The sequence below is a fragment of the Grammomys surdaster genome, unplaced genomic scaffold (assembly GCF_004785775.1).
Source record: "Grammomys surdaster isolate TR1022 unplaced genomic scaffold, NIH_TR_1.0 353, whole genome shotgun sequence".
Lineage (NCBI taxonomy): Eukaryota > Metazoa > Chordata > Mammalia > Rodentia > Muridae > Grammomys > Grammomys surdaster.
Window position 1 is genome coordinate 408,545 of NW_021604772.1, and position 27,868 is coordinate 436,412.

At 40.7% G+C, this 27,868-nt stretch overlaps 1 protein-coding gene and 1 pseudogene across 1 annotated transcript; one reads left to right on the forward strand and one right to left on the reverse strand.

Moving 5' to 3' along the window:
- The window catches only part of LOC114631188, a 47,264-nt pseudogene extending 44,935 nt beyond the window's left edge, over window positions 1–2,329 (reverse strand).
- An 11,535-nt stretch (window positions 2,330–13,864) lies between these two features.
- LOC114631185 lies at window positions 13,865–16,797 on the forward strand. The gene is made up of 3 exons (XM_028779478.1): window positions 13,865–13,930; window positions 14,407–14,470; window positions 16,018–16,797. The coding sequence occupies exons 2-3, from the start codon at window positions 14,442–14,444 to the stop codon at window positions 16,772–16,774; spliced, it is 786 nt and encodes a 261-aa protein (XP_028635311.1). The 5' UTR covers window positions 13,865–13,930; window positions 14,407–14,441; the 3' UTR covers window positions 16,775–16,797.
- Window positions 16,798–27,868: the final 11,071 nt, after the last annotated feature.

Below are 27,868 nucleotides of genomic sequence, written 5' to 3' on the forward strand. Positions count from 1 at the left end.
GCCCACATATGATGATGGCTACTCAGGGCTCCCTTCTAGTGATGGCAGTGGTTGGGTCAAGGGAGCTGGGACCTCCTCAGTCAGCCATAGCTAAGCCTAGGAAGTCAGCTGGAGAGTTATCTGGGAGTGATGTCCCTCTGTCCTATGCAGCATCAGGGCAATTGACATCCCAATGTCCCTTTTGATGGTACCTAGGGTATGGCCCCCTTGGCTTGCAGAAGTTAGGACAAGCTCTCCCAATGACTTTGTTGACCACATTTGTATCAGGAGCCTGGTGGTCTCTGAGTCTTAGAAGACCAGGAGTCTGGGGTAGTGGCTGGAGCTGGTTGGGCAGACTTTGTCAGCATATGGTATTTTTGTTTGCGGGCTTTCTCATCTCTCTCATGGTGCGTCTTGAAGGCCAGTGCTAAGACTTCTGCCTGTGGAGTTAGGAGTTCCCTCTCCAGCTTTCTAAGTTTGGCTTTTATGTTGGGGTATCTCTGGGAAAAGAAGTAGGTCATCAAGAGTTGCTTACCTTCTGGGTTACCAGGTTCCAGATTAGTATACTGCAATAAAGCCTTTTTGAGGCTTTCTAAAAACTGAGATGGATTCTCCTGTTTGTCCTGGACAACCTCTTGGAGTTTTTCAAAATTTACTGGCTTTAAGGCTACCTTTCATAGGCCTTCCAGAAAGCGGTTTATAAATCTATCTCTGGCTAAAATACCACGTGCAGAATTATAATGCCATTGTGGATCCTGGTCAGGCACTACCTCAGATCCGATTGGATATGCCCCATCTGTTTGATGAATTTCATCTACATGTGTCCTTGCCTGTTTACAAATTTGCTTTCACTCCTCAGGAAGCAAATTATTAGTAAGAATCACATGTACATCGTGCAAAGTCAAGCTATAAGATTAAGTAATGTACTGAAACTCTTTAATAAAGGCAGAGGAGTTAGAGGTATAGGAACCCAGTCTGCTTTCTATTTGAGAAAGTTCACTCAGAGAGAAAAGGACATGTACTATGACAAGGCCATTTATCCCAGCAACTTCCCTTAGAGGAAGGACTGGTGATGGGTCAGGTGTCTCTGGAGGAGAACATGGGGGTTTGTCTGTGGCCTTAGAGTGCATGATAGGAGAGGTAAAGGTCGGTGCTAATGCAGGGTGATTGGAGCGACCTGCAGCTGGCACAGGAGGAGAGGAGGGATCTAGAGAGGTTGAGCTAGTAGTCTCTGGGGTATCCCTGTGAGGAGGAGAAACTGAAGCAGCAGTTTGGGTCTGCAATGGAAGGGAGACAGTTTGTTAGCTGGATCCAGGGTTGTAGCATCATCTAGTGGAGGTTGTATAGGTTTCATGGCTAAGAGAAGTTGGGTAGGGGAACAAGAGGAGCACATAGAGGGATTAGAGTGAAGGTAGATGAATGCTTGAATATATGGAACCTCTTTCCATTTACCAGAGTACCGGCAGTATGTATGGAGATCCCGTAAAATAACTGGATCTAGTGTGCCATTATGTGGGCATTTGGAACCATTATCTAATGGGTTCTGAATCTAGACCTTATTGCAGAGGTGAATTAGCTTTGATGCCTTCAAGTCAGGCGTTAATTTTAGAGATTTGAGATTTTCTAGGAGACATCCCAGTGGGGTGCCTGGAGATATGGTCGAAGACATTGAAGCACTCATTGGCGAGTTATTGGGTTATTCATACCGGGGTCTTGAGAATAATTCAATAACCAAAAATTCCAGCCAGGCTAGAGGCCTAAGTCATCACTAAGGCCACCTAGAGGCTATACACAGTAAATCCTGGACTTACTAGAAAGCTTCTCTACCCTAGGCATAGGGATTTCTTAAACAGCTGCAAGAGCCCAGAGGGGGAGGGTTGCAAGAGCCGCTTTCTAGGGATATGGTCACCCAAGGGTTGATGTCCTATCCTGTATGCCACTTGGGAGTCTAGTCATAAGGACCATGGCTGTGAAATGCCCACTCCTTATCCCAAAAAATTGGCTGGCTAGGCCCTATCTAGGAAATTGGGACTCTCTCCACCAACTGACCTTACCAATAAGTCAGTGTCTGTGTGTGGATTTTAGCCGTCTGATAGCAGAGAAACATGGATCTGAATAACTGATGTGGGCCTGAACAACTGAGGAGCCCACGTGGCAGAAGCTAGACCTACAGAGTGGACCCTGGCGGCACAGCTCACGTGGTAGAAGTTAATATATCCCACTGTGGCAGCAGCAGCAAGCAGTTCACGTGGTGGAAGGCTGTGAATCCCACAGCGGCCAGCAGATGTCGTGGTGGTTCGGCAGCAGGGCGGTAGGGCCGGGAACAGGTTGGACGGCCTTGGTCAGTCATTGCTGTTACAAGTGGATCTGAGTGCCTCTTCTCCATTATCTCCTGCCAGTCATGGTGAGTCCTGTGGCTGAGGGGCTGGGACATCAGCTGTTCCCAGCCCAGGTGGGCAGCTCCTCAGATGGCAGCTTGCAGCAGGCCCTGGGCAGAAGTTCCACTGGGCACTGGTTACAACTGTGGTGTTGGTTGGTTGTGGTGAGGGTCTTGGAGTTCTGCCAGCAGTAGCTGTAGCAACTTAGCAGCGGTGGAGAGCCCTTGACTACTGGTGAGTCCGCTCACCATTCAGACTTAGCAGCCTGCCAGCAACAGTCCTTATAGCCGTGATTGGCCACAGTATCTCCCCACTCCCCCACTCAATCCCCCGCCTGCCCCTGGCCTCCAAGATCTGTGAAGCAGCTGCTGGCGGTTGCCACTGAGTTCCTGGGGTTCAGCAGCAGTGTTGTGTTGGATTGATGGCTCATGTCTGGATAGACCACACCAGGCCAAAGCAGTTCCACATGGCAGAGGTTTTATTAGGAAAGAATGAGGACAAAGAAAGGGAGAGAGAGAGAAAGACAAGGGAAAAAAGGGTTGAAGGTGGGGAAAAGTTTGTCTTTTATCTAGACTGTGACATAGGCTGTTCTCAGGTGCATGTGAGGAATGGCTTTGGGAAGGTATGCAGAGTTATTTTGGCAAAAGATGTCACCTATGTGTGACATTCCTGAGTTTGGAGCCAGTTTGCCAAGCTGGCTCTGGATACCAACACCAAGGAACAGCTGGGGACAGGATTCTTCTGGTTTTCATCTGTGTCCATAGCAGATCCTGTGCCATAGTGCTCCATGTCCAAATACCACCAGGAGTGAGCTGGTGTCCCAGGAATGTGGACACAGCTGTGAGCACGGTAAGACCACCACTTTTGCTCAGAGGGACCTACCCAGAACCATCAGGACACAGAAACCAAGGAACAGCTGGGGCCAGGATCCTTCCAGTTTCCCTCTGTACCCTGGAGCTGATCCTGTGCCACAGCTTTCCATACCCAAATTCCTCCCAGACAGAAGTGGTCTCTCAGGATTACTGACATACAGCCTTGCAGGAGGGACAAGCCACAGTCAGAGACATGAAGGCCAGATAATACCAGAGCTATTCTGATGGCGAGAGGCAAGGGTAAGGACATAAGCAAAAGAAACCAAGGCTACTTGTCATCATCAGAACCCAGTTCTCCCACCACAGTGAACCCTGTATAGAACATATATAACTCCCTTAAATAAATACAGGAGAACACAAGTAAACAAGTTGAAGCCCTTAAAGAGGAAACACATAAATTCCTCAAAGAAATACAGAAAAACACAATCAAACAGGTGAAGGAATTGAACAAAACTATCCAGGATCTAAAAACGGAATAGAAACAATAAATAAATCACAAAGGGGGACAACACTGGAGATAGAAAACTTAGGAAAGAGAGCAGGATTCACAGATGCAAGCATCACCAACAGAATACAAGAGATAGAAGAGAGAATCTCAGGTGTAGAAAATACCACAGAAGACATCAGCAGTCAAGGAAAATACAAAAAGCAAAAAGCTCCTAACTCAAAAGATTCAAGAAATCCAGGACACAATGAGAAGACCAAACCTGAGAATAATAGGTATAGAAGAGAGTGAAGATTCCCAACTCAAAGGGCCAGCAAACATCTTAAACAAAATTATACAAGAAAACTAAATTCCCTAACCTAAAGAAAGGATGCCCAATAGCATAAAAGAAGCCTACAGAATCCTGAGTAGGTTGGAGCAGAAAAGAAAGTCCTGTTGTCCCATAATAATTAAAACACCATATGCACAGAACAATGAAAGAATATTGAAAGAAATAAGGGAAAAAGGTCAAGTAACATATAAAAGTAGACCTATCAAAATTATGCCAGAATTTTCAACAGAGACTCTAAAAGCCAGAAGATCTTGGAGAGATGTGTCCTTAGAGAACACAAATGTCAGCCCAGGCTACTATACCCAGCAAAACTCTCAATTACCATAAATATAGAAACCAAAGTATTTCAAAACAAAAATGAATTTAAACAATATCTTTCCACTAATCCAACCCTGCAGAAGATAATGGAAGGAAAAGTCCAACACAAGGAGGGAAACTAAACCCAAGAAAAAGCAAGTAATTAATCTTTTCACAGCAAACCCAAAAGAAGAAACACACACATATATAATTCCACATCTAACAACAGAAATAAGAGGAAGAAACAATTAATGGCCCCTAATACCTCTTAACATCAATGAACTCAATTCCAAAATAATAATACTTAGGCTAACAGATAGGATGTATGAACAGGACCCAGCATTTTGCTGCATACAGGAAGCACACCTCAGTGACAAAGACAGACACTACCTCAAAGTAAAAGGCTGGAAAAAAATTTCCAAGCAAATCTTCCCAAGAAACAAGGTGGAGTAGCAGTCCTAATATCCAGCAAAATAGACTTTTAAACCAAAAGTTATCAAAAAAAGATGGGAAAGGATGCTTAAATATGATTCAAAGGAAAAATCTACCAAGATAATCTCTCAATTCTGATCATCTATGTCCCAAATGCAAGAGCAACCACATTTGTAAAAGAAAAGTTACCAAAGATCAAAGTACACATTGGTCCTCACACACTAATAGTGGGAGATCTCAACACCCCACTCTCACCAATGGACAGATCATGGAAACAGAAACTAAATAGAGACACAGTGAGACTAAAAGAAGTTATGAACAAATGGATTTAACATGTATATGCAGAACACTTCATCCTAAAACAAAAGAATATACCTTCTCGGCACCTCATGTTACCTTCTGGAAAAACTGACCATATAATCAGACACAAAATAAACCTTAACAGATACAAGAAGATTGAATTAATTCCATGTACTCTATTGGACCTCCATGGACTAAGGATGGTCATTAATAACAACAAAAGCAACAGAAAGCCCTCATACATGTGGAAGCTGAACAACTACGTACTCTATCAAGTAATTATTTAAAATGGCTGCTGGTCAAGCCCACTATCTAAGTTATGGAGGCTCTGCCTAGCTCAGCTGCCATGTTCCACAGACAGAGGCCACATAAACTGCAGCTAGAAACGGCCAGCCAGAAACACCAGCCCTGCCATCTATGAGATGCCAGCATGGGAGATGGATCTACCAATCTTCCACAGTGTCTCTGTAAGGCTGGGACATTGCCCAGACCATCCTGCCATCCACATGGGCCCGGTAGGAAAATGAGACTCTAATGCTTAAATATTAATCAAAGGCTTTATGTGTTTGGTAATGCTCAATAACAATATGCCCATACAATTAGAGTTGTTTCCCAATTAGCTAACCTAAATATAAGTTGTTACCCACAACTGTTCTCTATACTTGTGTGGCTCTCCATCCTCCTACATCTCTGCACTCTCTAGCTCCTCCTTTTCCTTTTTCTCTTCCCCTCCTTACTCCTCCCACCTTAGCTCCTCTTACAGTACTCAATGATAACTTGGTCAGGGAAGAAATAAAGAAAAAAAATTAAAGACTTTTTAGAATTTAATAAAATGAAGGCAAAACATATCCAAACTTATGGAACACAATGAAAGTAATGGTAAGTGACACTGTCAAGAAATTGATGAGTTCATACAGGAGCAGATTCACAGCACATCTGAAAGCTCTAGAATAAAAAGAAGAAAATACTCCCAATAGGAGTAGATGGCAGGAAATAATTAAACTCAGGTTTGAAATCAACCAAGTAGAAATAAAGACAACTATACAAAGAATCAGCAAAACCAGGAGCTGGTTCTTTGAGAAAATAAAGAAGATAGGTAAACCCGTAGCCAAAATATCTAGAGGGCACAGAGACAGTATCCAAATTAGCAAAGTCAGAAATGAAATGGGGGACATAACAGAGACTGAGGAAATTTAAAAAATAATCAGATCCTACTACAATAGTCTATATTCAATAAAACTGGAAAATCCAGATGAAATGGATTATTTTCTAGACAAATACCAGGTACCAAATTTAAATCAGGATTAGATAAACCATCTAAATAGTCCTATAATCCCTAAAGAAATGGAAGAAATCATTAAAAGTTTCTCCACCAAAAAATTCAAGGACCAGATGGGTTTAATGCAGAATTCTGTAAGACCTTCAAAGAAGAGCTAATACCAATACTTTTCAAACTAGTCCACAAAATAGAAACAGAATGAACTGTATCCAATTCATTCTATGAATTTACAATTATGCTTATACCTAAACCACACAAAGACCCATGAATAAAGAGAACTTCAGACGAATCTCTCTTATGAATATTGATGCAAAAATAGTCTATAAAATTCTTGCAAACTGAGTCCAAGAACAGATCAAAATGATCATTCACCACGATCAAGTAGGCTTCACCCCAGGGATGCAGGGTTGATTCAATATAAGAAAATCCATTAATATAATTCACTATATTAATAAACTTAAAGGAAAAAACCACATGATCATTTCATTAGATGCTGAGAAAACATTTGAGAAAATTTTACACCCCTTCTTGTTAAAAGTCTTGAAAAGATCAAGAATTCAAGCTCCATACCTAAACATAGCAAAAGCAGTATACAACAAATCAGTAGCCACCATCAAACTAAATGGAGAGAAACTTGTGGCAATTCCATTAAAATCAGGGACTAGACAAGGCTGTCCACTCTCTCTCTATCTATTCAATATAGTACTCGAAATTCTAACCAGAGCAATTAGTCAAAAAAAAGGAGGTCAAAGGGATACGAATAGGAAAGGAAGAAGTCAAACTACCACTATTTGCAGATGATATAATAGTATAATACTTAAGCGACCCCAAAAATTTCACCAGAGAACTCCTAAACCTTATAAACAACTTCAGGAAAGTCGCTGGATATAAAATTAATTCAAGTAAATCAGTAGCCTTTCTCTACTTAAAGGATACACAGGCTGAGAAAGAAATTAGGGAAATCACACCCTTTACAATAGTCACCAATAATTTAAAACATCGTGGTGTGACAGTAACCAAACAAGTAACTGATCTATTTCAGTAAAACTTCAAGTCTCTGAAGAAAGAAAGTGAAGAAGATCTCAGAAGATGGAAAGATCTCCTTTGCTCATTTATTGTCAGGATTAATGTAGTAAAAGTGGCCATCTTACCAAAAGCAATCTAAAGATTCAATGCATTCCTTATCAAAATTTCAACTCAATTCTTCATAGAGTTAGAAACAGCAATTTGTAAATTAATTTGGAAATTAATTTGGAATAACAAAAAAACACAGGATATCAAAAACTATTCTCAACAATAAAAGAACTTCTGGGGGAAATCACCATCCCTGATCTCAGGCTGTACTACAGAGCAATAATGATAAAAACTGTATGGTATTGGTAAAGTCACAGTCAGGTAGATCAATGGAATAGAATTGACAACCCAGAAATAAACCCACAAACCTATGTTCATTTGATCTTTGACAAAGGAGCTAAAAACCATCCAGTGGGAAAAAAGTCAGCATTTTCAACAAATGGTACTGGTTCAACTAGAGATCAGCATGTAGAAGAATGCAAATCAATCCATTCTAAACTTCTTCTTGTACCAAGCTCAAGTCCCAGTGAGTCAAGGACCTATACATAAAACCAGATTCACTGAATCTCATAGATGAGAAAGTAGGGAAGAGCCTGGAATACTTGGGCACATGGAAAATTTGCTACTGAGCTATTAAAAATAATGACTTCATGAAATTTGCAGGCAAATGTATAGAACTAGAAAATATCATCCTGAGTGAGGTAACCCAGTCACAAAAGAACACCTATTGTATATATCCACTGAAAAGTGGATATTAGCTCAAAAGCTCAGAATACCCAAGATACAATTCACAAACCATATGAAGGTGAAGAAGAAGGAAGACCAAAATGTGGATGCTTCATCCCTTTTAGAAGGGAGAAGAAAATACTCACAGGAGGTAGAAGGTAGGAGAGATTGTGAGGAAAAGAGGAGGGAGAGGGAAAAGGAGGGTAGGATCAGATATGGGAGCAGAAGAGAGATGACAGGAAATTGAACAGCGGTGTGTAGCAATGGGGCCTGGGAACTGGGGGTAGCCAACAGAAAGTCCCACGTACCAGAAAAACAAGAGGCTCCCATGACCAAACTGGGATGAGATTAGCTGAAATGCCCAACCGTGGGGAGGGAGAATCTGTAGAGATCATATCTAGAGGTTAGGCACTGTCCCTGGTTGGGGGATGGGGTCACCCACTCATCTCCAAATTTTTTAACCTAGAATTGCTCCTGACTAAATGAAATACATGGGCAAAGCATGGAGCAGAGCTTGAAGTAAAGGGCATCCAGAGAGTGCCTCACCTGGGCATCCATCTCATATACACAGACACCAAACTCAGACACTATTCCTGATGTCAAGAAGTGCTTGTTGACAGTAGCCTGATATAGCTGCCTTCTGAGAGACTCTGCCAGAGCCTGACAAATACAGATGCAGATGCTCTCAGCCAACCACTCGACTGACCACAGGGACCCCAATGGAAGAGTTAGAGGAAGGAATGAAAGAGCTGAAGGGATTTGCAACTTCATAGGAAGAACAATTATATCAACATCTGGACCCCCCAGAGCTCCCAGGGACTAAACCACCAACCTAAGGTACACAAGAAGGGACCCATGTCTCCATCTGCATATGTAGCAGAGGATGGCCTTATATGGCATCAATGTGAGGAGAAGCCCTTGGTCCTGTGAAGGCTTCATACTTCAGTGTAGGAAAATGCCAGAGAAGTAAGGTGGGAGTGCATGGTTCAGGAAGTACCCTCATAGAAGCATGAGAAGGGGGAATGTAATAGGGGATTTGAGGAGGAAAAACTAGGAAATGTGATAACATTTGAAGTGTAAGTAATTAAAATATCCAAAAAAAAAAACAACCCCCATGTGGAAAGATAGTTGGTAGCAGAGCAGTTTGTACAAATAGACAATTTATCAGATGCTAAAATAAAGTGCTGGAGGAAGAGGTTGACACAAGCAGAGTATTTAACAGAATCTAAGTCAAGCAGTTAGCTGGAAGGGGATGTTTGCATATTTAACAGAAGCTAAGGCAATCAGTTGGCTGGAGAAGGAGGCTTATACAAGCAGACAAGTTTAACAAAAACTAACATAATAGCTGAAAAGAGAGGTTTTGTATAAGTGCAGAGTTTAACAGTGGCTAAAATGAGCATGGAGAAGGAGGTATGCACATGCAGACAGGTTTAATAGAGGCTAAGACGAGCATTTAGCTTGAGAAGGGTTTATAGATGCAGTTTTTTTCCCTGATACTCAGATAAACAGCTTAAGAAGCAGGTTTATACATACAGAAGTATTTAACAGAACAAGCAATTGGAACCTGTTATTTGATGGTGGAACTGGATCTTGGGATTCACATCAGTATTTGCAGAAGAAGCTTCTAGTTTATCATTGGGGTGGATCACCCATCACTATATTTCACATGAAGTTTACTAGAATCAAGAAGTTCTCTTTGTATATCCTTAAGGGACCTTTTCCTTTATCATTCTCTTTCTAGAAACAATGAAATATGCTTTCTAGGATGCATTCTTTAATGCAGACGTCTGTCATCAACTTACCATTAAAATTTGCTTCAACTATGCTTTCACCCTGTTACACATGGGATCCTGTAATCCGGAAAGAAAAAGGAATTATTAAACTCCCCAAACAACTCAAAAAAAACCCCTATGAGGTATTTTCATTCAACCAAAATAATTTGAAACATGATTGTCTGACGCAATTCCTAATATTTCATCAGGTATGGAATAGACATTTTATGGACAAGAGGCTTGCTTGAACTTGTGATAATATTTCTGCCTTGGAAACAGAATGTTTGGATAGCAGTTGTCAGCTACCACTGCATGCCTCTTGATTATTTATTTGTTTTATGCCTCAGATGAAACAGGAGAAGCATGATGCATTGTAAATCTGTTATATTCAGACTTCATTGAGCACAGAAGCAAGATTAGAGTTCAGGAACTGTTGTGATAATAAAGTGGGGCTGATGACAGGATTTATGATCCTGGAAGAATCATACTTCTGGGCATGATTGTGAGAAAGTATTTAGATTAGGTTAATTGAGGTACAAAGATCTATGCTAAATATGGGTGACATCATTCCTTGGGCAGTGGTGTCAGAGTGAATAAAAAGAAGAAACATAGAAGAGTATATACATTAATAGCTCTCTGCTTCCTGAGGGCAAATACAGAGTGACCAGAAACACTATGCTTCTTACACTGTACCATCTTTGCTGTTACTGTACCTGAAACTGTGAAGCAAGATCAAATATTCATGCCTTCCATCATTTGCATAAATGTGACAAGTATATTGTTGTTGTTCCTATTATTTAAAATTGGCCTCTGTTCAAGCCGACTATCTAAGCTGCGGTGGCTCTGCCTAGCTCAGGCACCATGTTTCTCGGCCAGAGGCCACGTGCGTGCTGCAGCTAGAAATGGCTCCGCCAGAAACACCAGCCCTGCCACCCACGAGACGTCAGCTTGGGATATGGCTCTGCCAATCTTCCATACTGTCTTCTCAAGGCTGGGCATTGCCCAGACCATCTTGCCATCCATGCGGGCCTGGTAGAAAAAAATGAGACTCTAATGCTTAAAGGTAAATCAAACGCTTTATATGTTTGGTAAAGCTCAATAACAATATGCCCATATAAAAAAAGTTGTTTCTCAATTAGATAACCTAAATAAAAGTTATTGTCCAAGACCATTCTCCATTGTTGCTCCTCCTCTTCCTTTTTTCTCTTCCTCGCCTAACTTCTCCCACCTTAGCTCCTCCTACAGTATGTAATATAGAAAATTGGTCTTTCGAGAAGAATTCTTCACTGTTAATATGATTAATCTGGTGATGTACTTGATAAAATTTTGGAATCGGTTCTTGGGGAAAATCTGAAAGTGTTTGGAGCTGAATCCCAGAAAAGCACCTAATTGCTATAAAACAGTTTAATTGGCCGTTCTGTACGGAGGATGTAATGGCAGCAAGATGAGAGAAATGAAAGAGGGGTTGCTCATGACGATTCAAAAAGGATCAAGAACTCAAAGGGAAAAGGGGACAGTGGTCAGTCATGTTCAGTGCTGGCAAAGAGCTGGCTGAATTGTGACTGTGTCCTGAAAATATAAATAATGAAAAACTTAACTATGTAGACTAATCTGTTTTGAGGAAGAAATGTCAAAGTTGGATAGAATTCAGGCTGTGGCATAGGATGATCTCAGTACTGTGGATCAACTCCATAGTGAAAAGAGCAGCAACTGAAACTGAGATCAAACCCACTTGAAAACTGAAAGCCCAACCTCAAATTCTGCTGAAAGAATCTTTTGTTTCTGGGCTTCACTCTCCTAGGGAAGTGCCTCCTGTGGTGTGCAGACAGAGGCTGCTATCAACCCTGAGATTCCACCTCATGCCAATCAGAATGGCTTAGATCAAAAACTCAGGTGATAGCAGATGCTGGCAAGGATGTGGAGAAACAGGAACACTCCTCCATTGTTGATGAGATTGCAAGCTGGTACAACCACTCTGGAAACCAGTCTGGCGGTACCTCAGAAAATTGGACATAGCATTACCCAAGGACCCAGGTATACCACTCCTGGGCATATACCCAGAAGATGCTCCCACATATAACAAGGACACATGCTCAACTATCTTCATAGCAGCCTTATCTATAATAGCCAGAAGCTGGAAATAGCCCAGATGTCCTTCAACAGAGGAATGGATACAGAAAATGTGGTACATTTCCACAATGGAGTATTATTCACCTATGTAAAACAATGAATTCATTAAATTCTGAATGTCAAATGCATGGAATTAGAAAATATCTTCCTGAATGAGGTAATCCAATCACAAAAGAACATACATTGTATGCACTCACTGATAAGTGGCTGTTTGCCCAATGGCTCACAATACCTAAGATACAACTCACAGAAAGCATGAAGCACATGAAGAAGGATGACTGAAGTGTGGGTGCTTTGGTCTTTCTTAGAAGGAGTAACAAAATACTCAAGGGAGCAAATATGGAGACAAAGTGTGGGATAGAAACTGAAGGTAGGGCCATCCAGAGACCTCTCCACCTGGTTATCCATCCCATGTGCAGTCACCAAAGGCAGATGCTGATGTGGATGCCAGGAAGTGCATGCTGATAGGTCTGCCAGAGCCTGACATTTACAGAGGCAGATGCTCACAGCTAACCATTGAATTGATCATGGGGTTCCCAATGCAGGAGTTAGAGAGAAGACTGAAGGAGCAGAAAGGGTTTGCAGCCCCACGGGGAGAGCAACAATACCAACCAACCAGAGCTCCCAGAGTCTAAACCAGCAGCCTGGGAGCCCTTAGGGAGGGGTTCATGGCTCCAGATGTATATGTAGGGGAGGATGGCCTTGTTAGGCATAGGTGGGAGAGGAGATCCTTGGTCCTATGAAGGCTGGATGCTCCAGTGTGGGGGAATTCGAGGGTGGGGAGGTGGGTGTGGGTGTGTGGAGGCACATCCTTATAGAAGCAGGAGGAGGGAGGATGGGATAGGGATTTTCTGTGTGTGGGGAAAATAGGGTAAGGGGATAACAACTTAAATGTAAATAAAATATCCAATAAAAAATAAAAAAAAAGATGCTGTAAAAAAAGTAGACTGAGTAAGCTGTAAGAAGTAAGACAGTAAGCAGCACATCTCTGTGTTCTTTGCATCAGCTTCTGACTCCAGATTCAGAACTATCCCTACTTAGGCTTCCTTCAGTGTACTGTGACTCAGAATATATAAGTCGAATAAACTCTTCCATTCCCCTCCCAAAAAATTGCAAGGAACTCATTGACCTCACGGACAGTTCCATACAGTCAGTCTCTCTCTCTCTCTCTCTCTCTCTCTCCCTCTCTCTCTCCCTCTCCCTCTCCCTCTCCCTCTCTCTCTCTCTCTGAAGCAAAATTATTATAGTGGCATACAAGGTGTGGACAAGCAGCTTCCGTAATGGCTGTTTAAAAGGAAGGTTCACAAGTACAGTAGTTCCATCAACAGGCTAGATTTCTCACTGGTCTTCAGTATATTCCAGAATCAAAAAGAAGTAAACTATAATGCAGGTATAGAAATGGACATGATTGCCAGAGTGAGAGCATGCAGGAAAAATAGGAAGTATCCATCCAGGCTCCATATATATGAAGCCAGCACAAGGTCTGCTCCAGATTAATAGTGGATCTTCTCAAGATGTGTATTGTAGGTTTATCTTTTCATTTGGAGGATCTTCATTAGAAGTGTCATTGTACTTATTCAAATTATTTAATTAAGAAAAAATCACTAACAAATTTGTTCAGTCATTTGAGTTTTAGTTAATTGAACATATGGTCAAGTGAACTACCAAGAATAATCTTCACACGGTCCTTTGAAATCAAATAGGATATTTGATGCATCACTAAATAATGAATGTGTTTTTAACTAATTTGAAAGACTTCACCTCACAATTCATGTGTGCCCATTGGAACTTGGTCATTGCTTAGGACCCATCACCTAGCTCTAATAGTCATTGAAACATAAGAATGTGTACACTCTTATTTCTCTTATGGTTGGCAGTCGCTAACATTTGAACTTCCTAGAAGAGAGATAAAAAGGTAAGAATTGTATATTTTCCATGTGCTTTTTATTAGTCACCTTCACTATCTTAGGACAGAGAATACCAAAGAAGACCTCTGACATATAGGCTACTGTTAGACATTCATTCCACTTGAGTAAATTTTGCTGAATATCATAAGTATCAGAAGCCCAACATGTGAATATTTTGTCTTCAGGTCCTGCACTGTATAACTAACTGATACTGTACATGTGAATTATTGACTATGTTATTTCCCTATGTATTAAATGAGACTGATAGCAGTGTGGGCAACATTGGAGTGTCACTAATATCCTGATATGTTTAAAGTAGGTTCAAGATAAGCAAAGGATGAGCTATTAATGGTGGACTATTTGTGTGAGTCTACCAGTCAGGAAGGCTTTTTTTTTTGTGAGCAGGAACATGTGCCTAACAGAACATCTTTCATTTAGTTTCTTTACCACTACTTGTGACTCTCTCTTCATTCGATATTTCCAGTGTCTTAGAAGACTGGTGATATTGTCATCCTCCAAATGGGTTGGTATACCTCAAACACAAAAACGTAAAGTATGACCTATGAAGGCTTTCTTTTTGGCTCTTTACAAAAAACTCATATCTACCCTTGGGTTTCAGACATGAGCAGCACCACATCCTGACAAGCTAGATAATTTTTCTGGCACAAAATTATTCTACATCCTCCTTTTGTTTCTCCTTTGATGCATACTGGACCTGAATTCTGCTACTTCATATACGCCTTGGCAAGAAAGAGCTTATGTTGATTCCCAATCAATTTCCATCAATTACAAGCCCATCATGTTTATTACATTCCCATGTGGCACTTTTATTGTTGTGACCTTTTTAGAAAGCACATTTCACAGGAGTCTTTGGAACAGTGGTTAGCTGACAGTTAATCACTCTTTGCAAGGAGATCCCTATTATAGATCCCTCAACCTTCTGCATGTGCAATGACAATGACCTTATATACATGCTGGAATCACTGAAGGTCTTTTCCTCTTTTCCTTTCTCTTACAGGACTCATCAGGACATCTCAGTATGATTTTTCACATTTTCCTTTTAGAACACTCACAGACCTGAATTAAAAGATCTAAATAAGTCGTTTCACAGTAAAAATATGAAGTGTTATTTTTGAGTCAAAGATGATATTGGCTCAGCAAAAAACATATAATGGAGACATTATATGTTGCACCACAATGAAGTCAATTTTCTCAAAGTGCAATATTGAATAAAAAGTAGATACAGAATGCACATATTCATACTCGTCTTTTACATACATATTGTAGTTTTGATTAAGTAGCAATTCAACTCAGTACCTCAAATATAATAGGATATCAGGATTCTACCATTAAGTTTTTACATCAAACTAGTTACAAATAGAAGTTTAAGCTTGTGTTCATGTTGATTTTCATTATGAAATATTACACATATTGTTCCACAGAAATGTACACCCATTAGAATAATATCTAGGGAATTATGACAGAGTCTGCTCCATCAACCTTGATCTACTTAACATTCCCATTGTTCCAACATTTATGTTCATATCTTCTGGTATTTAAAGAAGTCAGGTATGCTTTTGTTTGACATAAATGGGCATACCATGTGCATTATTTTTCTTTTGTTTCTTTCTTCTCAAGGGTTATAAAAATATTAATGTGCTCTTCTAAGGATCATGCAATAATCAACTACAATATGTTGAGCATTCCTCTGTTTGGAACACTCACTGAGGCTTCTTTGTAATTTTTTCTGTTTTTCAAAGAGATCTGCAATAAGTATCATCTTAAATGATACTTCAAACTCTGATTTCACCACTAGGTATTGAAATGTATAGTCAAGAAACAATAGCATAACAAAATTTGAAGGATACTGTTAAATTTTGTCCAAACATCTTACAACGGGGACACCTGCCACAATCACAGATCTCAAGTCTTCTTATTCATACTTAACTAGAGTATGTGTTTAAGTCTTTTAAATACAGAATTAAGATAGCAGGGTCAAGGAATCAGTACTTCATATTCTGGAAACCATGACTCATTCTGTTTTTTACACTTCATGGTCCTGGTTGTTTCTATAATTGTACTTTCATATATTCAGATTTGCAGGGGTGAAGGAGTGGATCTTCAGAGTGACTGGCTTCCTTTGCAGCCTATTATCTTCGGGGTTTGGAATCATCCTTGCAAACAGCAGATATTGGTGCCTCTGGGAATTTGATGATAACGTTGTCCAGCTTGTTTACATTGGACTCTGGGAAGCTTATTACCATTGGGAATTTAACTTCTCTGGTACTGAGACCATAATTATGGTACACAGCCCTGTCAACTCTACCTGGACAATTTCACCTGAATTTCGATGTGCACGGAACCTCATATTACTGACCATGTTGATAAAACCTGTTGTTGTCATTTTTAGCTCAGCAGCCATTAAGGTCAGCATAATTAAAGCCTCAGTCCCTAAGATTCAGATAGTGTGTTACAAGTGCTCTGTCTTAATTCTGATAGCCAGTAGCATTTGTACCATTATTTCTGTGACCTGGAACCATGTAGTTGATCTCTATGGCAAAACCACCCTTGACTTTCCACCAACTTTTCCAGTTAAGAATGAAGCTCTGATTATAAAACACAGCACTCATGTGTTTCCAATTGGGATCCTGACAACCACCCTATCACTCATTGGAGTGATTATGTTCCTCTTTGAGATCAGGTCATTGAAAGTTCAGAGTAAGCTGAATGCCCAGCATGCTTCTAAACAGGTCGATGACAGGTCCATCTGGTGTTTGCAAAATGTGCCAGGAGACTCCCTGACAAAATTTCCTACACCCTTGCAGCACTCCTGTAATTATTTTCTCATTTAAAATAAAATATCACATTGATTTTCAGGGTATGTCTGGAGCTTTTATCTTCTTCTTCCTGTTGAATGTGCTGCCTTACTCAAAGGTATTTACGTCCTAAACTGTGCATTACAAGATAAATCAAAGGACCAAACCCAGGTTAGAGGTTTGTTTTATAGTCAATTTAAGCATGCATCAGGGTGGGAGCACTTAACACCTAATGTGTGTTGAATGCAGAGTAGTACTTCCAGCCTGTTAGCACTGCTGAAAGCTCTTTCTTGAGTAAAAGAAGACAAACAGTTCACTGAGTATTCTTATTGCTCTGAAGACCCCCCCCCCCACACACATGGAACTTTTTGAAATGCCCAGTCATTTCAAATGTGTTCTGAAGCAATGGGAACAACTGGGTAGGATATTGACATGATTCATGTGTATGGAAGCTCTTGGAAGGTTAGAATATTGGACTAAATACTGCTATGTCCAAAATAATGCCCTGTATCCACTTGATACCAAAGAGTAAAAAAAGTACTCCCACAGAAGTAATGAAATACCTTCTCCAAACTAGAGAGATAGTGGTGGGAGCTGATGTTTTAATTGAGCAGAGGAGTCAAGGAACCAGCATGACAAGGGAGAGAATCAGGGATTATGGCCCATGGAATTTCAAATCTCTGACTGACTAGCAATTAGATTGTTTCAGCAGCTCTGACTGACTAGCAACCAGATTATTTATATGTTTCAGAGAACAAAGTCAGACTAATGAGTATTCAAGAAGTAGAGATGATGTATTTGATTTTTCATTACATGTCCAGGGTTACAAATTCTGCCAGTTGGGAAATACAAGCAGAACACATTTTATTTTTATTATCAGTCCTATGCATCCAATTTAAAGACACTAAAGATAGTCTCTTCCAAACCAAATACGTGTAATATATGACAGCTTCTTTTTAGGCCAGCAGTGTTTCCAGTTTTAAAGCACCCCAGAAAAACAGAAATTATCTGAATGAGTCTTCTTATGAATAGCAAATAGTAATATCTAATTTCTTTTATTCTATGTTTCATCATCTACACTATAAATAGGAAAAATTAATTTTCATCAATTTCTCTTGCAGAGTTTTATTGCTCTAGGGAATATACCCTGTAAGATCATCTGTCTTTAAACTATGCTTTCAGAGTATATCTCCAAGTGTATTATAAAGGGAGGCCTTGAATCTGTAAATTCATGTCATGGTCTATCAGGGTTTGTCAATTATCTGTGTTAATTCTACATGAATTGCACTGTTTATGTTTTCTCTGGGTCAAATACCTCAAGGAAGTAATGACCTCCTGGAGTAATGACCTCATCTAGCCATAATAATCTCAAAGGAATAAGGGAGACTTGCAAGTAGGGCCAGATAAAGTTAATTTTTGGATTTTCTTAGAAATATGCAAATATAAATTTTTCAGGAAAAGACATAAACTGAATTATAATGCAGAATGTCCTCAAGAATGTAACAAGCAAACACCAAAACCCCAAAGTGAGAGACTGAATGACAGTGATTACAGCATTTGTCTTGGCTTTGGTTGAAATGGGTCAAACAATTCTGCTGGCTTCGTGTCTCTCACTGTTTCCAGTAGATATGGTTGTGCCACCTTAGTTTAGATGTATTATGATAGCTTTCTCTCCTGGGTTGGTGGACACTGATGATTTAAACTGACATTTTTCTCTACGTTTTTCATTTAATTGTCACAAGTGTGCTAGGGTGGATGCACATGTGGGCAATGACTGCCTGTTCAGTTGGCTAAAGGCTGGCCAAGTTATTTTACCTTTGCACTGCTCCATACAAAGGATTAACAACTAGAAAGGAATAATCCATAAGCCAACTTTCTGGAACCCTTTACATAGTTATGGCTGTCTTCTTGAGTACTTTTGTTCACATTCACCAGCATGGTGAGATTCTGAATGTGTGTTGTACTGTGTGTATATTAATTCTCCATGAATACTGGTCTTTTACTGTCTTTCCCCCAAACCCACTGTGTTAGATACTTGATTAATTGCTGTAATAAAGAAAAAACTTTATATAAGCAACTCAACATAGGAAAGATTGTAGTCATGGAATTCCTGTGCAGGTATGGCAGTCAGAGTAAACACTTTTGTGTTATAGGGAAATCTTGTGAGTTTCTTTTTTTGTCCAAAGGTACGATCTAACTCATTGTAGGAATGGATAAAGTATGAGCTTCAAAAAAATCCAGAAGAAAGGCAAAACATAAAGTGATAGTGAAGAGAGAAGAATGTCAAACAGAGGTGACAGCTACAGGTCCATGAGAGGGAGATCAAATGTGGCAGACATTTGCTCTATAGATGGTATCTCTAGGCTTTTGGTTCTGTGTTCTATAAGGACTTAGGTTGAGCAAGTCATGACTAGCAAACCTATAAACAGCATTCAACCATAACCTCTACATTGGTTCAACATGCAGGTTCCTGTTGTGTTTAAGTTACTGTCATGATTTACTTGAGGATGAACAGTCATGCACAAGTATAAGCCAAATAAACCCCTATTTTTCTAATTTGCTTTGGTCATGGTGTTTCATCACAGCAATATTAGTCCTAACTAAGACATTGCTATAAAAATTCCTTTAATATACTCATAATGGACATTCTATAATTTAATAGTACTTTTTTTAAGATTAATTTTTTACTGGATATTTTATTTGCATTTCAGATGTTATCCCATTTTCCCCCAATCAGAAAGCCCCTATCTCATTCTCCCTCCTCCTGCTTCTATAAGGATGTGCCCCCACCAACCCACCCAACCACTCCCTCCTCCCCACCCTCAAATTCCCCCACACTGGGGCATCCAGCCTTTATGGGACCAAGGACTTCCTCCTCCACCTATGCCCATAAAGCTATCCTCCCCTACATATACTACTGGAGCCATGAGTCCCTCACTATGTGCTCCCAGGCTGGTGGTTTAGACCCTGCGAGCCCCAGTTGATTGGTATTGTTGCTCTCCCCATGGGGGTGCAAAGCCCTTCAGCTCCTTCAGTCTTCTATCTCACTCCTCCATTGGGAATCCTATGATCAGTTCAGTGGTTAGCTGTGACCATCAACCTCTGTATATGTCAGACTTTGGCAGACCTCTAAGGAGACAGCTGTATCAGGCTCCTGTCAGCATGCACTTCCTGACATCCACATCTGTGTCTGCCTTTGGTGACTGCACATGGGATGGGTACCCAGGTGGAGCAGTCTCTGGACAGCCCCTCCTTCAGTTTCTGTCCCACACTTTGTTTCTATATTTGCTCCCATGAGTATTTTGTTACTCCTTTTAAGAAGCACCAAAGCACCCACACTTTGGTCTTCCTTCTTCATGCGCTTCATGTGGTCTGTGAGTTGTATCTTGGATATTGTGAGCTTCTGGGCTAATATCGAATTATCAGTGAGTGCATACCATGTGTGTTCTTTTGTGATTGGATTACCTCACTCAGGATGATATTTTCTAGTTCCATCCATTTACCTAAGAATTTCATGAATTCATTGTTTTTAATAGCTGAGTAGTACTCCACATTTATCAATGGAATAAAATTGAAAACCTAGAAATAAAACCACACACTTACAGACACTTGATCTTCAGCAATGAAGCCAAAAAAAAAAAAAAACCAGTGGAAAAAGAAAGCATCTTCAATAAACAGTGCATGTTTTAACTGGCAGTCATTATGTAGATAAATGAAAATATATCCATATTTGTCACCTTACACAAAGCTCAAGTCCAAGTTGATCAAGGACATCAACGTAAAATTAGATACACTGAATCTATTAGAAGAGAAAGTGAGAAAGAGCCTTGAACTCATTGTCACAGGGGGAAATTTCCCAAACACAATTCCAATGGTTTAGGCTCTAAGATAAAAAATTGATAAATGGATCTCATGAAGCTTCTGTAAGGCAAAAGGCATAGTCAATAGGACAAAACCGCAACCTATAGATTTAGAAAAAATTCTTCACTAACCCTACATCATGAGGTCCCATGGATATATTTTCAATTTTCTACATAATGACTGCCAGATAAAAAAGCACTGATTATTGAAGATATTTTGTTTTTTCATTGTATATTTTTGGCTTCTTTTTCAATGATAAGTGTCCATAATTATGTGGATTTATTTCTGGGTCTTCAGTTTTATTCCATTGATAAACGTGTCTATCTCTGTACCAATACCATGCAGTTTTTACCACTTTTGTTCTGTAGTATAGCTTGAGGTCAGGGACAGAAATTCCTCCAGAAATTCTTTCACTAGGTTCCTTCCAGTCTGGGTCCTTGTGCTCAGCAGACCCAGGAGACAGCTCTGCACCCAATCTCACAGAACTCAGAGGAAGCAGGGGCCCCCAGGAACTCTAACTAGAGCATTATCTCAGGTTAAAAATGAATCACCCCATGATGTCTCCTGTTAGAAGTTCTAATCCTGATGCTGGCCTCTGGACTTATAGTACTCAGACATTCAATGGGCCATTGACAAGGACATCAAACAGCTAGAGATTGACATCACTAATCTAAAGAAATCTCTCGTTTTGCTGTCTGAAGTGATCTTCAAAAATTGCAAAGGACTTTATTGGAGTTGATTTACTCTTTTACAATAGAAAAGACTGTGTACAGCTCTTGACTGTGTACAGCCCTTAAAGAAGAATGTTGCTTTTACATAGACAAGACAGAGATGGGTAAAGAAAGCCTAAAAAAGGTCAGAGAAGGCCTTGTGAAAAGACAGAGAGAGAAAGAGAAAGATGAAAGCTGGTACAAGAATTGGTTTTCAACCTCTCCATGGATGTCAACTCTACTTCCTCCCATCTTGGGACCATTAATTCGGTCATTTTTGCTTATTTCTTTTTGTCCCTGGTCCTTAAATAAGCTGGCTAGCTTTGTGAAACAACAGATAGATAATTTGGTAGCAAAACCTATTCAGATACATTATCATAAGTTAGCTATGGAGTACCACGAGACTCAAGATGAGGTTGTTACCAGGGTGTTCCCAAAACCCTTCCCCACCCAACCTAAAAGAGGGGACTTTTGCCCCTAGACCAAGCAGAGAGGGGCCACACAGAACCCCCTCTGACTGGTGATCTGAATTCTTGCTTAGATTGAGAGGCTAAGCACTGCAAGGGAATATAAATAAAAGTCAAAAATATCTCTCTGGGTTCCCTGAGGGACAAGCCTGACTTCATAGGGGTTAATGTGAAAAGTATTCCCTCTCCAGGAAAAAGACATTGGGATGGTTGTAGCTCTCATGCCTCACTGTACAACAACAGGAGGACTGGAGCCATTATAAGATCCCCTTTAATTACTGGAGGTCAGGCCTCTATCCTCACCTTTACAAAATTGGAATTGCCACAGTCCTTCTATACTTAGAGAAGGGAGGAAATATCATGGGCAGCCCTGCTTATACACTGAAGGTCTAAAATCAGCCATAGGCCTAAAATCAGCAATAGGCCTGACAAACATGCATGCTAACACAGTCTTGGGTCTCTGTTGAAAAACACTGAAACATATGGCTATAAGTTATTGTATATAGGCAGTTTTGTGGAAATTTACCAGCTTGAGTAGTCATAAACCTTGTAAATAGGTAGCCTTGCAGATAGTATCAACTTAGATAAGGACAAGTGAATCATAGACAGAGAGAGTCATAGTGACTTGTCCCCTGAACCTTCACCCAGCCGATACTCTATTCTGAAAGATGTCTGTACTCCCCCTGAACACCTACGCTCTGGTGTCATCCTCTTCCGCACATCCTGCCTTTTTGAGTTTATAACCCCTGTGTGAATAAGTAAAAATTATGATTTGATTTAAAAAAAATTACATGCTCAGAGGAAAGTGCTTATTAGAAGTGTTTTATTTACAAGTTAACAGGATTATATGTATTCTTATATTAGTTTTTTAATTTGTCACAGAACATTCTTTCTGTGAGCCTTTGAAGGTATAAATAATTGTTCTCAAAAAAAGAAAGAAAGAAAGAAATTCTTTCACTGTTAATTGTTTTGCCTACCCTGGATTTTTGTTTTTCCATGTGAAATTGAATATTGCAGTTTCCAGAGTTTTTGTAACAGCTTACAGTCCCAACAACAGTGGAGATGTGTTCCCTTTTCTCCACATTCGCACCAGTGTCTGCTGTCACCTGAGTTTTTGACCTCAGCAGTTCTGACTGGTGTGAGGTGGAATCTCAGGGTTGTTTTGATTTGCATTTCCCTGATAACTAAGAATGTTGAACATTTCTTCAGGTTCTTCTTAGGCATTCCAGATTCTTCAGTTGAGAGTTCTTTGTTTATCTCTGTGCCCCATTTTTAATAGGTCTATTTGGTTCTCTGGAGTCTAACTTCCTGAGTTCTTTGTATATATTGTATATTAGCTCTCTATCAGATATGAGGTTGGTAAAGATCTTTTCCCAATCTGTTGACTGTTGTTTTGTCCTATTGACAGTTTGCTTTGCCTTACAGAAGCTTTTCAATTTTATGAGATCCAATTTGTCAATTGTTGATCTTAGAGCCTGAGCCATTGGTGTTCTGTTCAGGAAATTCTCCCCTGTGGGGATGTGTTCGAGTCTCTTTCCCAATTTTTCTTCTATTACATTCTGTGCCCTTCCCCCAGCCTTGAGCAGGCCTAAGAGATGAAACCTTGTTTACCACAATAGACCAAACAATAGGACTCTGGAGGTATATCTTGGAGGCATTTCCTGCCCTTGGCGGAGGCAGTGCTTGCTTTGTCCTTGGTGCCTCTCTGTCTGCCTGTAGCCTGGTACACAAGCTGAGAAGAATAGACTTCCTGCTGAGCTTGCTTTGAGACATCTCCGGCCCGCGATTACTTATGGATTCCTCTCACCTCCAGCAGGATGGTTTCTGCTCACCCCCAGCCGGCTGAAGCAAGAAGGAACTCTGGGGGTGGGGGTGGGTTATCCCCTTTAAATTTAAAGCTGAACATTAAAGCATTGAGCCTCAATCAGAAACCTTTGTCCTGGCTTAATCTCTTTCCGCCCTCTTCCCATTCCCAGCCTCTCTTTCAGGTGAACCTGGTCGACTGTAGCTGCTGGTGCCAACAGAATGGCGCCCAACGTGGGGCCTGAACACAAGAGACCAGCTGAGGCACTGTCTTGGGTAGAGCTTTATGGAAAACGGAACAAGGAAGGAGAGTATCCCGCACACTTGGTAAGCAGCAAACAATTTTTGATACTAGCGCTAGTTATGGTTATTTTTTGAAGGCTGTGTTTGCAGGAAGTGTGTTTCGGGGGATGCAGTCTAGGTGAATGAGGTATTGACCCGGTGCCGATTTTGCCTAGGAGGTGACAGCGAATTATGGGTCAGGAGAATTCTAAACAGGCATTTGTCCGCAGCCTGCAAGAGTTGCTCCAGGAGGGAGGAGGAGGGTTTTCAAATAGTATGTTAGAAAAATTCTTGGCAGAAATAAATTCATGCTGCCCATGGTTCTCAAAAGAAGGAACTTTGAGTAAGAAAACCTGGGAAACAGTAGGAGAAATTTTGAGAACCACCAAGGCAGATTCTAACACCCTCTGCCTCTGGGAACTCATAAAAGATGCTATTGATAATAATATAGATAAAGACACCTTGCAGGCGTTAGCCTCGACCCAGATGCAGCTTGAAGAGTTCCAAGAATGCCTATCAGAGAGCACTGTTACAAAAAGGGGGACTCGAAAATCTAAATCAGAGAAGTACAGACCTAGTACACCTTCTACAGCTCAGATAAAAGAAATCAGAAATTCTGATGATAAATCAGATCTAGAAAAAGGAGCTGATTTAAAGGAAAGGGCTTCCAAATATCACGAGGATTGCCTGCCCTGTGCACCATCTGCTCCACCTATGGTCCTTGATGCAGCAGAAGCTGCCCAGATGGACATGAAGGTATATAAATTAGAGATGGAAATTAAGCTGCAGAAATTGACTAATGAGCTGCAGGAGTTAAGTTGTCTATCAGGTGCAAAAAAGAGCAATGATTTGGAGATGCGCCAATCGACGTTAGAAAGAGCTGTGAATCAGGCCCGAAGGGATGGGCAAGATACATCTGACGTGTTAGCTTTTCCTGTAGTTGATGTAATTGACCAGCAGAACAGAAGAACCAGACAATATCAGGCATTGGAATTTAAAGTGATAAAAGAATTGAAAACGGCTGCGGAGCAATATGGGCCTACTGCCCCCTTTGCACAAGCTTTATTGGATAGTGTGGTAGAAGCAAATTTAACACCTCAAGATTGGAAAACTTTATGTAAGGCTACTTTGTCAGGAGGAGAATACTTGCTTTGGAGTTCAGAATGGTGTGATATTAGTAAGAAAACCGCCATGATGAATGCTCAGGCAGGCAATGCAGACTGGGATCTTAACATGCTTCTAGGAGAAGGTCAATATGAAGGTAATGCTAATCATATTGAACTGCCTGCCGGAGTGTACACACAGGTTGCAATGGCTGCTCGCCATGCTTGGAACCGATTACCTACTAAAGGGGATCTTAGTGGGAATTTATCCAGTATTAAACAGGGTCCAGACAAATTATTTCAGAATTTTGTGGACAGGCTGCTAAAGGCAGCTGGTAGAATTTTTGGAGATCCTCAAGGTGGAATTCCTTTTGTTACACAATTGGCTTATGAGAATGCTAATGCAGCTTGCCACCCAGCCATCAGGCTGTACTAAGCGAAGACTTATTTACATGGATACATTCGTCTTTGCGCTGAAATTGGACCCTCTTATCATCAGGGTCTGGCTGTGGGACCACAGCATTGCTTGCACAGACCCATAAAGATAAAAGGTGCTTTAAATGTGGAGATCCAGGTCATTTTAAAAACGACTGTTCCAGAAAAAGGGACATGAGCAAACAAGCAGGTCGCACGCCAGAAATTTGTCCTAGGTGCAAGAAGGGTTATCATTGGGCTAAGGAATGCAAAACTAAAAGAGATAATCAGGGCTGTCCCTTGTTGGGAAACGAGTTTTGGGGCCAACCCTAGGCCCCCAGGAATCCACAGCCAATAGCTTATGGGGCCATGAAGCTGTTGCCAAGCCAGGGAAATCCATTTCAGAACTTATTAGGGCAACCCCAGGAAGTGCAGGACTGGATCTCAGTTCCACTACTCATTCGGTACTGAAAGGAAGGACAAGGTATTAAAACTTTTGAAGTGCCTAAGCCTCAATCTGACACTAGAAGTTTGGGGTATTTTCCATAATGGCCACTGTCTTGCCTGCATCCCATGCTGATAAAATTCAATGGCTTAATAATGTCCCAGTGTGGGTTGATCAGTGGTCTTTGTCTAAAGAAAAGTTAGAAGCTGCCTCGTTGCTTATGCAGGAGCAATTAGAGGCAGGGCATATAGTAGAATCTCAGTCACCTTGGAACATTCCAATATTTGTTATTAAGAAAAAATCTGGAAAATGGAGATTGTTACAAGATTTAAGAAAGGTTAATGAGCCTTTGGGCTGGGACAGACACAGGGTTGGTCTGCTCCTGTCCTGTGGAGATACTGAATCCTGAGTCATCCTAGAGGAGCCACTGCACTCAGAGCAGCCAGTAAGAACTCCATCTCACTCCCTAAGCCCCAGAGATACATCTGGGAGCCAGAGACATTCAGCACATAGCAGCTACTCAAACCACACCACTCCGGACTTCCACTTCCCTTCTGCCCCTGCCTGGTCCTTTGGGCTGTGGTAGACACAGAGTTGGTCTGCTCCTGTGGAGATACTGAATCCTGAGTCATCCTAGAGGAGCCAGTGCACTCAGAGCAGCCGATACTGATCCTGAGCCATCCTAGAGGAACCACTGTACTCAGAGCAACTGAGGAGCCACTGCACTCAGAGCAGCAGGAACGAAGGTGGTTTGCACTTGGGAGACATCGTATCCTGAGCCATCTTAGAGGAACCACTGCACCCAGAGCAGAAGGATTTTCAGATCCAAGAAGTGGCCTGAGTCCCAGGAGTTCTTCAACCCAGGAGATTAGGATCATAAGACCACAGAGACATCTGGACTCTGAGGAGCTCTGCAATAAGCAAGATAACTGGAAATACAGACTTCAGTCTTACACAGTGAGAGCAGGTAACACTAGAGTTAACCAGATGGTGAAAGGCAAGCGCAAGAACATAAGCAACAGAAACCAAAGTTTCTTGGCATCATCAGTACCCAGTTTTTCCAATATAGCAAGCCATGGACACCCCATCACACTGGAAAAGCAGGATTCAGAATTAAAATCACTTCTCATGATGATGATAGAGGATTATAAGAAGGAATTAAGTAACTCCCTTAAAGAAATACAGGAGAGTACAAGTAAACAGATAGAAACCCTTAAAGAGGAATCACAGAAATCCCTTAAAGAAATGCAAGAAAACACAAAGAAGGAATTAAACAAAAACATTCAGGATCTGAAAATGGAAATAGAAACAATAAAGAAAACTCAAAGGGAGACAACCATGGAGATAGAAAACCTAAGAAAGAGATCAGGAGTCATAGAAGCAAGCATCACCAACCGAATACAAGAGATAGAAGAGAGAATCTCAAATGCAGAAGATACGGTGGAAAATATTGACACAGTTGTCAAAGAAAATGCAAAATTTAAATAATTCCTAACTCAAAACATCCAGGAAATCCAGGACACAATGAGAAGACCAAGCCTAAGGATAATAGATATAGATGAGAGAGAAGATTCACAACTTAAAGGGCCAGTAAATATCTTCAACAAAATTATTGAGGAAAACTTCCCTAACCTAAAGAACAAGATGCCCATAAACATACAAGAAGCCTACAGAACACCAAATAGACTAGACCAGAAAAGAAATACCTCCCGTCACATAATAATCAAAACATCAGATGCACCAAACAAAGAAAAAATACTAAAAACAGTAAGGGAAAAAGGTCAAGTAACATATAAAGGCAGACCTATAAGAATTACACCAGACTTCTCACCAGAGACTATAAAAGCCAGAAGAGCCTGGACTGATATCATACAGACCCTAAGGGAACACAATTGCCAGTCCAGACTACTATACCCAGCAAAACTCTCAATCACTATAGATGGTGAAACCAAGACATTCCATGACAAAATCTAATTTGCACAATATCTTCCCACAAACCCAGCACTTCAAAGGATAATTGATGGAAAACGCCAACACAAGGAGGG

Excerpts from the sequence above, each read along its gene's own strand:
- LOC114631185 (XM_028779478.1), top strand. The coding sequence starts at position 14,442 with ATGGGTTGGTATACCTCAAACACAAAAAC. Across the intron at positions 14,471-16,017 it reads TATACCTCAAACACAAAAAC|ATTTGCAGGGGTGAAGGAGT; the intron begins GTAAAGTATGAC and ends TCATATATTCAG.